A 13,822-nucleotide genomic window follows, 5' to 3' on the forward strand; every position below is an offset into this window, starting at 1 on the left:
ATAATACTCAACAAGCCGGTGTTTGGTGGATATATTGGCACGGTTTGCCAGCCATGGACTTCCTCTCGGGCCTAACAACACCCGTGACAATATGTCCTCCAAACACCAGTTTATCCGACATTATCGCTTAAGTGTGTTACCTTGACGACAGGGACTCTGGGTTTGAAGTGAGAGGTTGAGGACTTCAGCCAGTAGCTGCTGGTGTTTCAGAACCTTCCTCATCTTTATTGCTAAATCGAATCCCCGAGAATCTGTCGTTCTGCCCCTGAACAAGGCAGTTAACCCACTGTTCCCCAGTAGGCCGTCATTGTAAATAAGAATTTGTTCTTAACTGGCTTGCCAAGTTAAATAAAAAAAAATAAAAAAATGTACAGATACATTCAGTACACAAAGAAATGTGATTTTTTTCAGTATGCAACACATCTTTATGGGGAGTTTGTGGTCTCCTGCTCCTGTTCAGTTTTCATAGGAACGTTAATGTTCACACGCAGCTTCTTACTGGAGATAAGAACAACACATAGGATTACATCTTACATCCATGCTTTGACAGACAGCGAGAGAAAGATAGATGGAGGGGGAGAGAGAGGAGATAAAGAGAGAGAGAGCAGTTGACAGGCACACAGAGAGACAGATAAATGGAGGGAGAAAGAAAGAAATATGGAGGGAGAGGAGATAAAGGTAGACAGTGGAGGACTTCTTGTATCCCAGGAAGACTGATCAGGGTTTCTGGTTTGAACTCCAGTAGTAGGAGTGCTGTTTGCCATTAAAGTCCAGAGCCTTCTAGTTGGCCATCATAATACAACACAGACGAAAGGATCCTTTGTTGAATTTGGATTTTAACGAGATCTGCAAAACCTAAACTAGAATGTCCTATAATTAAACAGGAAAACTATTCAACCTCAGGGACTGTTCAGTCAGTACTATACAACTATCATATCAGGGGTGATTTAATAAACTATAATACTTGTCATATATTTACACCACAGAATTATCTGTAGATCTCAGTTTATTATAATACTTTTTACCCCAATTGGTAGTTACAGTCTTGTCCTACCGCTGCAACTCCTGTATGGATTCGGGAGAGGCGAAAGTCGAGAGCCATGCGTCCCCCAAAACTCGACCCTGCCAAGCCGCACTGTTTCTTGACACACTGCTCGCTTAACACGGAAGCCAGACGCACCAACGTGTTGGAGGAAACACCGTACAGCTGGCGACCAGTGTCAGCGTGCATGTGCCTGTCCTGCCACAAGGAGTCGCTAGAGCGCGATGGGTCGAGGACATCCCGTAACCCGGACGACGTTGGGCCAATTGTGCGCCGCCTCATGGGTCTCCCGGGCCCAGCCGGCTGCGACACATCTTGGGATCAAACCCGGGTCTGTAGTGACAATCCTCTAGTGCTGCGATGCAGTGCCATAGACCGCTGCACCACTAGGGAGAACTAACAGTTTTGATCTGTGTGTTATCAGTCAGCTGTCATACAGTGTACGTGTCCTCTGTGTTGTACTCTGGTAGTATAGTCATCTGGAAGTTAGACACCTGCAGCGTATACCTGGAATACAGATATACACTGAGTGTATAAAACATTAGGAACACCTGCTCTTTCCATGACAGACTGACCAGATGAATCCAGGTGAAAGCTATGATCCCTTATTGATGTCACTTGTTAAATCCACTTTAAATCAGTGTAGATGAAGGGGAGGAGACAGGTTTAAGACATGGATTGTTTATGTGCCATTCAGAGGGTGAATGGGCAAGACAAAATATTAAAGTGCCTTTGAACAGGGTATGGTGGTAGGTGCCAGGCACACCGGTTGGAGTGGGTCAAACATTGCAACGCTGCTGGGTTTTTCACACAACAGTTTCCCGTGTGTATCAAGCATTGGAGTCAACATGGGTCAGTATCTCTGTAGAACGCTTTCGACGCCTTGAAGAGTCCATGCCTCGACCAATTGAGGCTGTTGTGAGGGCAAAAGGGCGTGCAATTCAATATTAGGAAAGTGTTCCTCAGAGTATTTTTTTATTTTCAAAGCACAAACAATTGTTAGCATGTTTCTCACTCTGCCTTTAGCCATGGAGGGAGCAGGCCTACCAAGGCAACTGTTGCCTAGCAACAACTATATTGGACAACTGCCAACATTCACACTCTTCGTATTTCACTCGATCACTTCTCATTGCACTTCTTTCAGTATTCACATGCAACAACTGTAGTTTAGACACTGACCACAACCACACAACTACTGACACCAACTGATGACCACAATTACTGACCACAACTACACACCACAACTACAGACCACAACTACAGATCATACCTACTGAACACAACTACAGACCATACCTACTGACCACAACTACTGACCACAACTACACACCACAACTACAGACCATACCTACTGACCACAACTACTGAACAACAACCACACAACTACTTACCAAAACCACTGACCAAAACCCCTGAGCACAACTACTGACCATAACCACACAACTACTGACCACAACTAATGAATCACACAACTACTGACCACAACTAATGAATCACACAACTACTGACCACAACTAATGAATCACACAACTAATGACCACAACAACACAACTGCTGACCACAACTACTGACCACAACAACACAACTACTGACCACAAATACTGACCACAACTACTGACCACAACAACACAACTGCTGACCACAACTACTGACCACAACAACACAACTACTGACCACAAATACTGACCACAACTACTGACCACAACAACACAACTACTGACCACAAATACTGACCACAACAACACAACTACTGACCACACCCATAAGTGGCCCAAAGAACCTGCAACACAACTACTGCTCTGGTCTGCTCTGGTCCTGGGCACAGGTATCTAGCACTGCTTCGCACTAGCTCTGGTCTAGCTCTGGTCTGCACTATAAATTATAACTTAAATTAGGATAAATTAGCATATAATAACCACCAACAATAGTTGTAACTCTTGAACCGTTCAAGCTAGAGACACCAAACCAACTTTCACACGTTCAGGCTATCATACCAACCAACCAATTCAAGCTAGAGACACCAAACCAACTTTCACACGTTCAGGCTATCATACCAACCAACCAATTCAAGCTAGAGACACCAAACCAACTTTCACACGTTCAGGCTATCATACCAACCAACCAATTCACCTTTTCATCTACCTACTTTTTCAACTGTAACCAGTCACCACCATTACTACTGCAGACACTACCACCACTATAACATATTTCAAAACTATACATACTTTAAAACAAGCTAGCAAACACACATTTTCTTCAGGAAATGTACTGTTAGCCTAAAGAGTTTATTAATTAGATACAACCACAGCTAGCTATCAGCAGGTCTACACCCACAAACCTATTCTACATAGTTCTTCAACTACCATAAAAATAATTTTAAAGAGCTGTCATCACTCAATGCACCATCCTGTTTCTCTCCCCAAATAACAGCCTACAACTTTCTAATCATTAAATCATCATTCAACTAAAACCAAACTTCATTCACACTGAACATTTTACAAATGTGAACCGTGCATCTATTTATCTGAAACCCACAGCATGATTGATTCAGAGTTGCTTTGCTTCCCTAAGAGTGTTATCCACATGCTCCTGGTTTTACTCCCTGTTTTTATTCCCATCTTCTGACAGAAGAGCGATTTGTCCTAACTGTCTTCTTTTAGTTTCCACATGCAACAACTGTAGTTCAGACATCTTTGTGATATAACTGCCCCACAATCCAAAGTAATATGGTTGATAGCCTGTAGAGTTCTGTCCTACTATCCAGGTCTGTACCCAAACAATTTGAACTTCTACTTTTAAAAATCCACCTCTCTAAAAACAAGTCTCTCACCGTTGCCGCCTGCTATAGACCACCCTCTGCCCCCAGCTGTGCTCTGGACACCATATGTGAACTGATTGCCCACCATCTATCTTCAGAGCTTGTGCTGCTAGGTGACCTAAACTGGGACATGCTCAACATCCCAGCCACCCTACAATCTACAGTGAGGGAAAAAAGTATTTGATCCCCTGCTGATTTTGTACATTTGCCCACTGACAAAGAAATGATCAGTCTATAATTTTAATGGTAGGTTTATTTGAACTGTGAGAGACAGAATAACAACAAAAACATCCAGAAAAACGCATATCAAAAATGTTATAAATTGATTTGCATTTTAATGAGGGAAATAAGTATTTGACCCCTCTGCAAAACATGACAGTACTTGGTAGCAAAACACTTGTTGGCAATCACAGAGGTCAGACGTTTCTTGTAGTTGGCCACCAGGTTTGCACACATCTCAGGAGGGATGTTGTCCCACTCCTCTTTGCAGATCTTCTCCAAGTCATTAAGGTTTCGAGGCTGACGTTTGGCAACTCGAACCTTCAGCTCCCTCCACAGATTTTCTATGGGATTAAGGTCTGGAGACTGGCTAGGCCACTCCAGGACCCTAATGTGCTTCTTCTTGAGCCACTCCTTTGTTGTCTTGGCCGTGTGTTTTGGGTCATTGTCATGCTGGAATACCCATACACGACCCATTTTCAATGCCCTGGCTGAGGGAAGGAGGCTCTCACCCAAGATTTGACGGTACATGGCCCGTCCATCGTCCCTTTGATGTGGTGAAGTTGTCCTGTCCCCTTAGCAGAAAAACACCCCCAAAGCTTAATGTTTCCACCTCCATGTTTGACGGTGGGGATGGCGTTCTTGGGGTCATAGGCAGCTCCGTTTTAGTCTCATCTGACCACAACACTTTCACCCAGTTGTCCTCTGAATCATTCAGATGTTCATTGGCAAACTTCATGCGGGCATGTATATGTGCTTTCTTGAGCAAGGGGACCTTGCGGGTGCTGCAGGATTTCAGTCCTTCACGGCGTAGTGTGTTACCAATTGTTTTCTTGGTGACTATGGTCCCAGCTGCCTTGAGATCATTGACAAGATCCTCCCGTGTAGTTCTGGGCTGATTCCTCACCGTTCTCATGATCATTGCAACTCCACGAGGTGAGATCTTGCATGGAGCCCCAGGCCGAGGGAGATTGACAGTTCGTTTGTGTTTTTTCCATTTGCAAATAATCGCACCAACTGTTGTCAGCTTCTCACCAAGCTGCTTGGCGATGGTCTTGTAGCCCATTCCAGCCTTATGTAGGTCTACAATCTTGTCCCTGACATCCTTGGAGAGCTCTTTGGTCTTGGCCATGGTGGAGAGTTTGGAATCTGATTGATTGCTTCTGTGGACAGGTGTCTTTTATACAGGTAACAAACTGAGATTAGGAGCACTCCCTTTAAGAGTGTGCTCCTAATCTCAACTCATTACCTGTATAAAAGACACCTGGGAGCCAGAAATCTTTCTGATTGAGAGGGGGTCAAATACTTATTTCCCCCATTAAAATGCAAATCAATTTATAACACTTTTGACATGCGTTGTTCTGGATTTTTTGTTTGTTATTCTGTCTCTCACTGTTCAAATAAACCTACCATTAAAATTATAGACTGATCATTTCTTTGTCAGTGGGCAAACGTACAAAATCAGCAGGGGATCAAATACATTTTTCCCTCAGTGTAAGCTTGATGCCCTCAATTTCACACAAATTATCAATGAACCTACCAGGTACCACCCCAAAGCCGTAAACACGGGCACCCTCATAGATATCATCCTAACCAACTTGCCCTCTAAATACACCTCTGCTGTTTTCAACCAAGATCTCAGCGATCACTGCCTCATTGCCTGCATCCGTAATGGGTCAGCGGTCAAACGACCTCCACTCATCACTGTCAAACGCTCCCTGAAACACTTCAGCGAGCAGGCCTTTCTAATCGACCTGGCCCGGGTATCCTGGAAGGATATTGACCTCATCCCTTCAGTAGAGGATGCCTGGTTATTTAAAAAAAATGCCTTGCTCACCATCTTAAATATGCATGCCCCATTCAAGAAATTTAGAACCAGGAACTGATATAGCCCTTTGTTCTCTCCAGACCTGACTGCCCTTAACCAACACAACATCCTGTTGCGTTCTGCATTAGCATCGAACAGCCCCCGTGATATGCAACTTTTCAGGGAAGTTAGAAACCAATATACACAGGCAGTTAGAAAAGCATAGGCAAATTTTTTTAAGCTGAAATTTACTTCCTGCAACACAAACTCAAAAAGTTCTGGGACACTGTAAAGTCCATGGAGAATAAGAACACCTCCTCCCAGCTGCCCACTGCACTGAGGATAGGAAACTCTGTCACCACCGATAAATCCACTATAATTGAGAATTTCAATAAGCATTTTTCTACGGCTGGCCATGCTTTCCACCTGGCTACCCCTACCCCGGTCAACAGCACTGCACTCCCCACAGCAACTCACCCAAGCCTTCCCCATTTCTCCTTCTCCCAAATCCAGTCAGCTGATGTTCTGAAAGAGTTGCAAAATCTGGACCCCTACAAATCAGCTAGACAATCTGGACCCTTTCTTTCTAAAATTATCTGCCGAAATTGTTGCAACCCCTATTACTAGCCTGTTCAACCTCTCTTTCGTGTCGTCTGAGATTCCCAAAGATTGGAAAGCAGCTGCGGTCATCCCCCTCTTCAAAGGGGGGGACACTCTTGACCCAAACTGCTACAGACCTATATCTATCCTACCCTGCCTTTCTAAAGTCTTCGAAAGCCAAGTCAACAAACAGATTACCGATGATTTCGAATCCCACCGCACCTTCTCCGCTATGCAATCTGGTTTCAGAGCTGGTCATGGGTGCACCTCAGCCACGCTCAAGGTCCTAAACGATATCTTAACCGCCATCGATAAGAAACAATACTGTGCAGCCGTATTCATTGAACTGGCCAAGGCTTTCGACTCTCTCAATCAGCACATCCTCATCGGCAGACTCAATAGCCTTGGTTTCTCAAATGATTGCCTCGCCTGGTTCACCAACTACTTCTCTGATAGAGATCAGTGTGTCAAATTGCAGGGCCTGTTGTCCGGACCTCTGGCAGTCTCTATGGGGGTGCCACAGGGTTCTATTCTTGGGCCGACTCTTTTCTCTGTATACATCAATGATGTTGCTCTTGCTGCTGGTGAGTCTCTGATCCACCTCTACGCAGGCGAAACCATTCTGTATAGTTCTGGCCCTTCTTTGGACACTGTGTTAACTACCCTCCAGACGAGCTTCAATGCCATAAAACTCTCCTTCCGTGGCCTCCAACTGCTCTTAAATACAAGTAAAACTAAATGCATGCTCTTCATCCGATCGTTGCCTGCACGTCCAGCATCACTACTCTGGACGGTTCTGACTTATATATGTGGACAACTACAAATACCTAGGTGTCTGGTTAGACTGTAAACTCTCCTTCCAGACTCACATCAAACATCTCCAATCCATAGTTAAATCTAGAATTGGCTTCCTATTTCGCAACAAAGCATCTTTCACTCATGCTACCAAACATACCCTTGTAAAACTGACTATCCTACCGATCCTCGACTTCGGCGACGTTATTTACAAAATAGCCTCCAATACCCTACTCAACAAATTGGATGCAGTCTATCATAGTGCCATCCGTTTTGTCACCAAAGCCCCATATACTACCCACCACTGCGACCTGTACGCTCTCATTGGCTGGCCCTCGCTTCATACTCGTCGCCAAACCCACTGGCTCCAGGTCATCTACAAGACCCTGCTAGGTAAAGTTCCACCTTATCTCAACTCGCTGGTCACCATAGCAGCACCCACCTGTAGCACGTGCTCCAGCAGGTATATCTCTCTGGTCACCCTCAAAGCCAATTCCTCCTTCGGCCGCCTCTCCTTCCAGTTCTCTGCTGCCAATGACTGGAACGAACTACAAAAATCTCTAAAACTGGAAACACTTATCTCCCTCACTAGCTTTAAGCATCAGCTGTCAGAGCAGCTCACAGATTACTACACCTACCTTTATTGTATTTACTTCGCCACCATGGCGTTTTTTGCCTTTACCTCCCTTATCTCACCTCATTTGCTCACTTTGTATATAGACTTATTTTTCTACTATATTATTGACTCTAGGTTTGTTTTACTCCATGTGTAACTCTGTGTTGTTGTATGTGTCAAACTGCTTTGCTTTATCTTGGCCAGGTCGCAATTGTAATAGTAACCGTGACCATCCTTAACTGGCAAATAAAGGCCTTATTCCCAACGTAACCCTTCCACTTCGAGTGTGGGATATGTGAAGAGCTCCGTGTAACCATACTGGACATGCTCTGCCGGCCAACTGCTCCAGCCTCAACTGCTTCAGCTCATGAGGGTTCTGGTTCCTGTTGGACGACATTGTCAAGTTCCTCCTATCCTGTTCTCTCCTCGCTCCTCGCTGCTCTCTCCTGTCCTATCCTGTTCTCTCCTCGCTCCTCGCTGCTCTCTCCTGTCCTATCCTGTTCTCTCCTCGCTCCTCGCTGCTCTCTCCTGTCCTATCCTGTTCTCTCCTCGCTCCTCGCTGCTCTCTCCGTCCTATCCTGTTCTCTCCTCGCTCCTCGCTGCTCTCTCCTGTCCTATCCTGTTCTCTCCTCGCTCCTCGCTGCTCTCTCTCCTGTCCTATCCTGTTCTCTCCTCGCTCCTCGCTGCTCTCTCCTGTCTTATCCTGTTCTCTCCTCGCTCTTAGCTACTCTTTCTCCTGTCCTGTCCTTTCTCTCCTCGCTCTGAGCTGCTCTCTCTCCTGTCCTGTCCTTTCTCTCCTCTCAGGTGTGTCGTCAATGGGAGGCTGGTGAGTGAGTTTGGCTCAGTCTGCAGTCCCTCTCCACAGGTGGTGCTGTCTGCTGTTATTCCTCCTCACAGCCTCTAGGTGGTGCTGTCTGCTGTTATTCCTCCTCACAGCCTCTAGGTGGCGCTGTCTGCTGTTATTCCTCCTCATAGCCTCTAGGTGGCGCTGTCTGCTGTTATTCCTCCTCATAGCCTCTAGGTGGTGCTCTCTGCTGTTATTCCTCCTTACAGCCTCTAGGTGGCGCTGTCTGCTGTTATTCCTCCTTACTCCTCTAGGTGGCGCTGTCTGCTGTTATTCCTCCTCATAGCCTCTAGGTGGTGCTGTCTGCTGTAATTCCTCCTCATAGCCTCTAGGTGGCGCTGTCTGCTGTTATTCCTCCTTACAGCCTCTAGGTGGTGCTGTCTGCTGTTATTCCTCCTCATAGCCTCTAGGTGGCGCTGTCTGCTGTTATTCCTCCTCATAGCCTCTAGGTGGCGCTGTCTGCTGTTATTCCTCCTCATAGCCTCTAGGTGACACTGTCTGCTGTTATTCCTCCTCATAACCTCTAGGTGGTGCTGTCTGCTGTTATTCCTCCTCATAGCCTCTAGGTGGTGCTGTCTGCTGTTATTCCTCCTCATAGCCTCTAGGTGGCGCTGTCTGCTGTTATTCCTCCTCATAGCCTCTGGGGGACACTGTCTGCTGTTATTCCCCCTCATAGCCTCTAGGTGGTGCTGTCTGCTGTTATTCCTCCTCATAGCCTCTAGGTGGTGCTGTCTGCTGTTATTCCTCCTTACAGCCTCTAGGTGGCGCTGTCTGCGGTTATTCCTCCTTACAGCCTCTAGGTGGCGCTGTCTGCTGTTATTCCTCCTCATAGCCTCTAGGTGGCGCTGTCTGCTGTTATTCCTCCTCTAGGTGGAGTTGCTTACCAAGAAGACAGTGAATGTTTCTGAGTAGCCTAGTTACAGTTTTGACTGTCTACCAATGAACAGATGCTGTGGCTACATAACAGGATGGCAGGATCCCTGAAGATGTCATAGCACACAGGACAGCAGAGATCTTCTCTCCTTTGAGAGACACGATCTGGAAGCCATTTTCTCTCACGGTCACACTCCCTCCTCCAGAATGGCTTCTGGAGGCAACAGGTCAATTCCAAGACTCACCCTTGTTTGGTTAGCAGGATCTGAAGGTCACAGTTTAGGTGGAATATTATTTTGTTCTGTTTGAACTCTGAATCTGTCTGTTTGTAATGAGATGAAGCCCTGTTTTAAAAAGTTTTTAGAAGGAACAGGTAAATAATCATCTGTACCTGAGAGAGCTGAGTTTTACAGTGTTGTGCAGTATATTACCCTGGGCAGGTCAATGTCCCGATGACAATGTGAACTTTCAGTCAACTAGAATCCTGCACATTGTGGTACTGTTCTCCTCAGTGTTCTAAACCAGGGCTGCTCAATTCTGGTCCTGGAGGGCCCAAACACTTCTGTTTTGGGTTTCTTCCAGGTAGAATAGCGCTCACCTGGTGTTCCAGGTCTAAGTTAGTCCCTTATTAGAAGGAAAGGATGAAAACCAGAAGTGTTCTGGCCCTCCAGGACCGACATCGAACAGCCCTGTTCTGAACCTAGCCAGGTCCCAGATCTGTGTGTTCTTGTCAACTTTGTTGTCAAGTCATTGGTATGACAGCACACACACACACACAGCCTGGCACTAAACCTCACACTGAGAAAATTCACATTTTTGTCCAATTTTATTATAGAGAATTACTGGTAAATACAAGACATACAACAGGCCTTACAAATCATTTACAATACACAGGGCGGATAGAATACCTCATGTTTAGTTTGACAGCTCCTTCTCTCTCAGACAGAGTCGGCCTGCGCTGCTGAGGCTCAACGCCTACAGGGCTGGTCAGGCTGTCTCCTATCAGGTCAAACCACCTGGAGCTGTGCAACTGCCAGGACACTTCATACATACCTAGTCCTCACTGACCAGGCATCGGTCAGCTCACCTGCCTACAGTATGAACAGGCAGCAGCACCAAGTCCCTGGGTTGGTTGTTCTAAAAACATCAACACCTCTCTCTGAGACAACCACCACTAGATTGCATTCTTTTTCATGGTTCTTTGAGCCAGATAGGAACATTATCCTTATCCGTATTCCGCTTTGTCTGGCATCCTCCAGAACAGAAGCCTCTAATGGCTAAGCTTCCCAAATAATGTTACAATGAATATACAGTTATGTGTGACTGACTGTCAAGTAGATTTTTAAGATGAAAAGAAACATCACATGAAGGGGAAGGGCAGTGCTAGTGCACTGTGACAAGGTTGATCAACAAAAAGGGGTTTACACTCAAAGAGCTCAATTACCTTTAACATTCTATACATTTCACTATCAAACAACAATTTATGTTCATTGTAAAATGAAATTGAGTTGATTTGTAAGATGATTTTTGACCTATAAACATGCATTGACACACGTGTCATAATCAATAAATGCTGTTGCACTAGACAGATTCTAACTATGCTGTACTTTTACAGAGGCATTCGCTGGTGCAATTCTCAGTGGGGAGAGCTTGCAGTAACTACCCAAGTATGGAAAGACTCTCTCAGTGAAAGTGTGTGTAATAGTGTGTAAACATGTTTTATTATCAGGGTCAGAGAATGACAGCGCTCCTCTGTCCCAGTCCAGCTGCACTCTGATCCTCTGGGGTTTCTTTGCCACAGGGAGTACACTGGTTGATTCTGGTGGGGAAAATGCACCGTATTTACCTTTGAAGTGCCAGAATCGCCAGTGTCCAGTATTAACTGCTCCCTTCCTCTGGACAGACTTTTCCATCACACCCAGTGACCAGAATGTATTGTTCCCAACCTCAACGTCCCAGATGTGTGTCCCTGAGTTAAAGCCCTCAGAACCCAAGACCCATGCATAGTAATCAAACCTCTCTGGGTTATCAGGGAGCTGCTGTTTCTCATTTGTGCATTTCACAATGGTCAGATTCTCAGATAGGACGAGACCTGGGTGGGCGGTGTTAGGGTCCAGAGTGACAGGACCTGAGTGCAAAGAGCAGATTTACTAGATTAGAACTGTGGGTGATTTCTAGTTGATGCTGTTTAAAAATATAAGAACAAGTCAAATTTATAATAGTTGGAAGAACAAGTCAAATTTATAATAGTTGTGTACCACTGTCAATGATACTGGTTACTAGTACTGCACAGTTGACGGTCAGGCAGATAAATGCATTTTAGTATAATCATAAATTGATATTTATTTACTGTATTTCACAATCCCTTGCATTTTCTCCCAGACTCTGAACTGCAGGTTTCCCAGGTGTTTGGCGACGTCTATGAGCCCTCCTGAGACCAGCTGTGGATCCGGCAGTGTGCACTGGGTTCTGGAAGAACATTCAGGAGTCAGTGTTGCTGTCGGGTTGGATTCAGAACCACAGAACAGAGAGAGACAGGAGACAGATGACTTACCTTCTCACTATGGCCTTGTAGTTCTACAGAACAAGATAATAGATTGAGTCAGTCAATCAATATTAACCAGTCAACTGATAAACATACCCTACAATTTAGAGAGCGCAGTGCTGACCTTGAGGAATGAGATGTCTTCAGCTCTCAGCTCCTCCTCTAGGGCTCTGATTGTGTCTGAAAGTGATGATATCTCTCTGCTCATCTCCTCAATCTTCTCCTTCATCACCTGACTCTTCTGCTCCTCTTCCTCCCTCAGAACAGCTATCCTCACCTCCTCTTCCTCTCGTAGAAACTGGTGGAGCTTCTGAAAATCAGCTTTAATCACCATCTCTGTGTGCTGGGCCTTGTTCTGGACACAGAGATAACAAAGGCATTACATTATTTAAATGTTCATCTTCACAGTTTACCCACAAAATACTTTGAGTAAAATCCATACAATTCTATGTTCTCTTACAACTCAGCATCCTCACCTTAATGTGTTTTACTGTTTGGTTATCTGAAACCCACAGCATGATTGATTCAGAGTTGCTTTGCTTCCCTAAGAGTGTTATCCACATGCTCCTGGTTTTACTCCCTGTTTTTATTCCCATCTTCTGACAGAAGAGCGATTTGTCCTAACTGTCTTCTTTTAGTTTCCACATGCAACAACTGTAGTTCAGACATCTTTGTGATATAACTGCCCCACAATCCAAAGTAATATGGTTGATAGCCTGTAGAGTTCTGTCCTACTATCCAGGTCTGTACCCAAACAATTTGAACTTCTACTTTTAAAAATCCACCTCTTTAAAAACAAGTCTCTCACCGTTGCCGCCTGCTATAGACCACCCTCTGCCCCCAGCTGTGCTCTGGACACCATATGTGAACTGATTGCCCACCATCTATCTTCAGAGCTTGTGCTGCTAGGTGACCTAAACTGGGACATGCTTAACATCCCAGCCACCCTACAATCTACAGTGAGGGAAAAAAGTATTTGATCCCCTGCTGATTTTGTACATTTGCCCACTGACAAAGAAATGATCAGTCTATAATTTTAATGGTAGGTTTATTTGAACTGTGAGAGACAGAATAACAACAAAAACATCCAGAAAAACGCATATCAAAAATGTTATAAATTGATTTGCATTTTAATGAGGGAAATAAGTATTTGACCCCTCTGCAAAACATGACAGTACTTGGTAGCAAAACACTTGTTGGCAATCACAGAGGTCAGACGTTTCTTGTAGTTGGCCACCAGGTTTGCACACATCTCAGGAGGGATGTTGTCCCACTCCTCTTTGCAGATCTTCTCCAAGTCATTAAGGTTTCGAGGCTGACGTTTGGCAACTCGAACCTTCAGCTCCCTCCACAGATTTTCTATGGGATTAAGGTCTGGAGACTGGCTAGGCCACTCCAGGACCCTAATGTGCTTCTTCTTGAGCCACTCCTTTGTTGTCTTGGCCGTGTGTTTTGGGTCATTGTCATGCTGGAATACCCATACACGACCCATTTTCAATGCCCTGGCTGAGGGAAGGAGGCTCTCACCCAAGATTTGACGGTACATGGCCCGTCCATCGTCCCTTTGATGTGGTGAAGTTGTCCTGTCCCCTTAGCAGAAAAACACCCCCAAAGCTTAATGTTTCCACCTCCATGTTTGACGGTGGGGATGGCGTTCTTGGGG

The 13,822-nt window shown here is 45.3% G+C and overlaps 1 protein-coding gene across 1 annotated transcript; it reads right to left on the minus strand.

Annotated features, from left to right (window-relative positions):
* Positions 1-10,421: 10,421 nt before the first annotated feature.
* Positions 10,422-12,677, minus strand: LOC106598487 (zinc-binding protein A33). The gene is made up of 5 exons (XM_014189534.2): positions 12,636-12,677; positions 12,284-12,514; positions 12,169-12,191; positions 11,965-12,083; positions 10,422-11,742 (listed from the first exon to the last, which is right to left on the minus strand). The coding sequence occupies exons 1-5, from the start codon at positions 12,675-12,677 to the stop codon at positions 11,207-11,209; spliced, it is 951 nt and encodes a 316-aa protein (XP_014045009.1). The 3' UTR covers positions 10,422-11,206.
* Between the last annotated feature and the right edge of the window lie 1,145 nt (positions 12,678-13,822).

Source organism: Salmo salar, chromosome ssa29 (assembly GCF_905237065.1).
Source record: "Salmo salar chromosome ssa29, Ssal_v3.1, whole genome shotgun sequence".
Classification (NCBI taxonomy): Eukaryota; Metazoa; Chordata; class Actinopteri; order Salmoniformes; family Salmonidae; genus Salmo; species Salmo salar.

What these genes read in the sequence shown, in the direction of transcription:
- LOC106598487 (XM_014189534.2), bottom strand. Translation starts at nt 12,677, where the DNA reads ATGCTGTGGGTTTCAGATAACCAAACAGTAAAACACATTAAG. An exon ending in AAACAGTAAAACACATTAAG is followed by an intron (nt 12,515 to 12,635) that starts GTGAGGATGCTG and finishes CTCTGTGTCCAG; the next exon opens with AACAAGGCCCAGCACACAGA. An exon ending in AAGACATCTCATTCCTCAAG is followed by an intron (nt 12,192 to 12,283) that starts GTCAGCACTGCG and finishes CTTGTTCTGTAG; the next exon opens with AACTACAAGGCCATAGTGAG.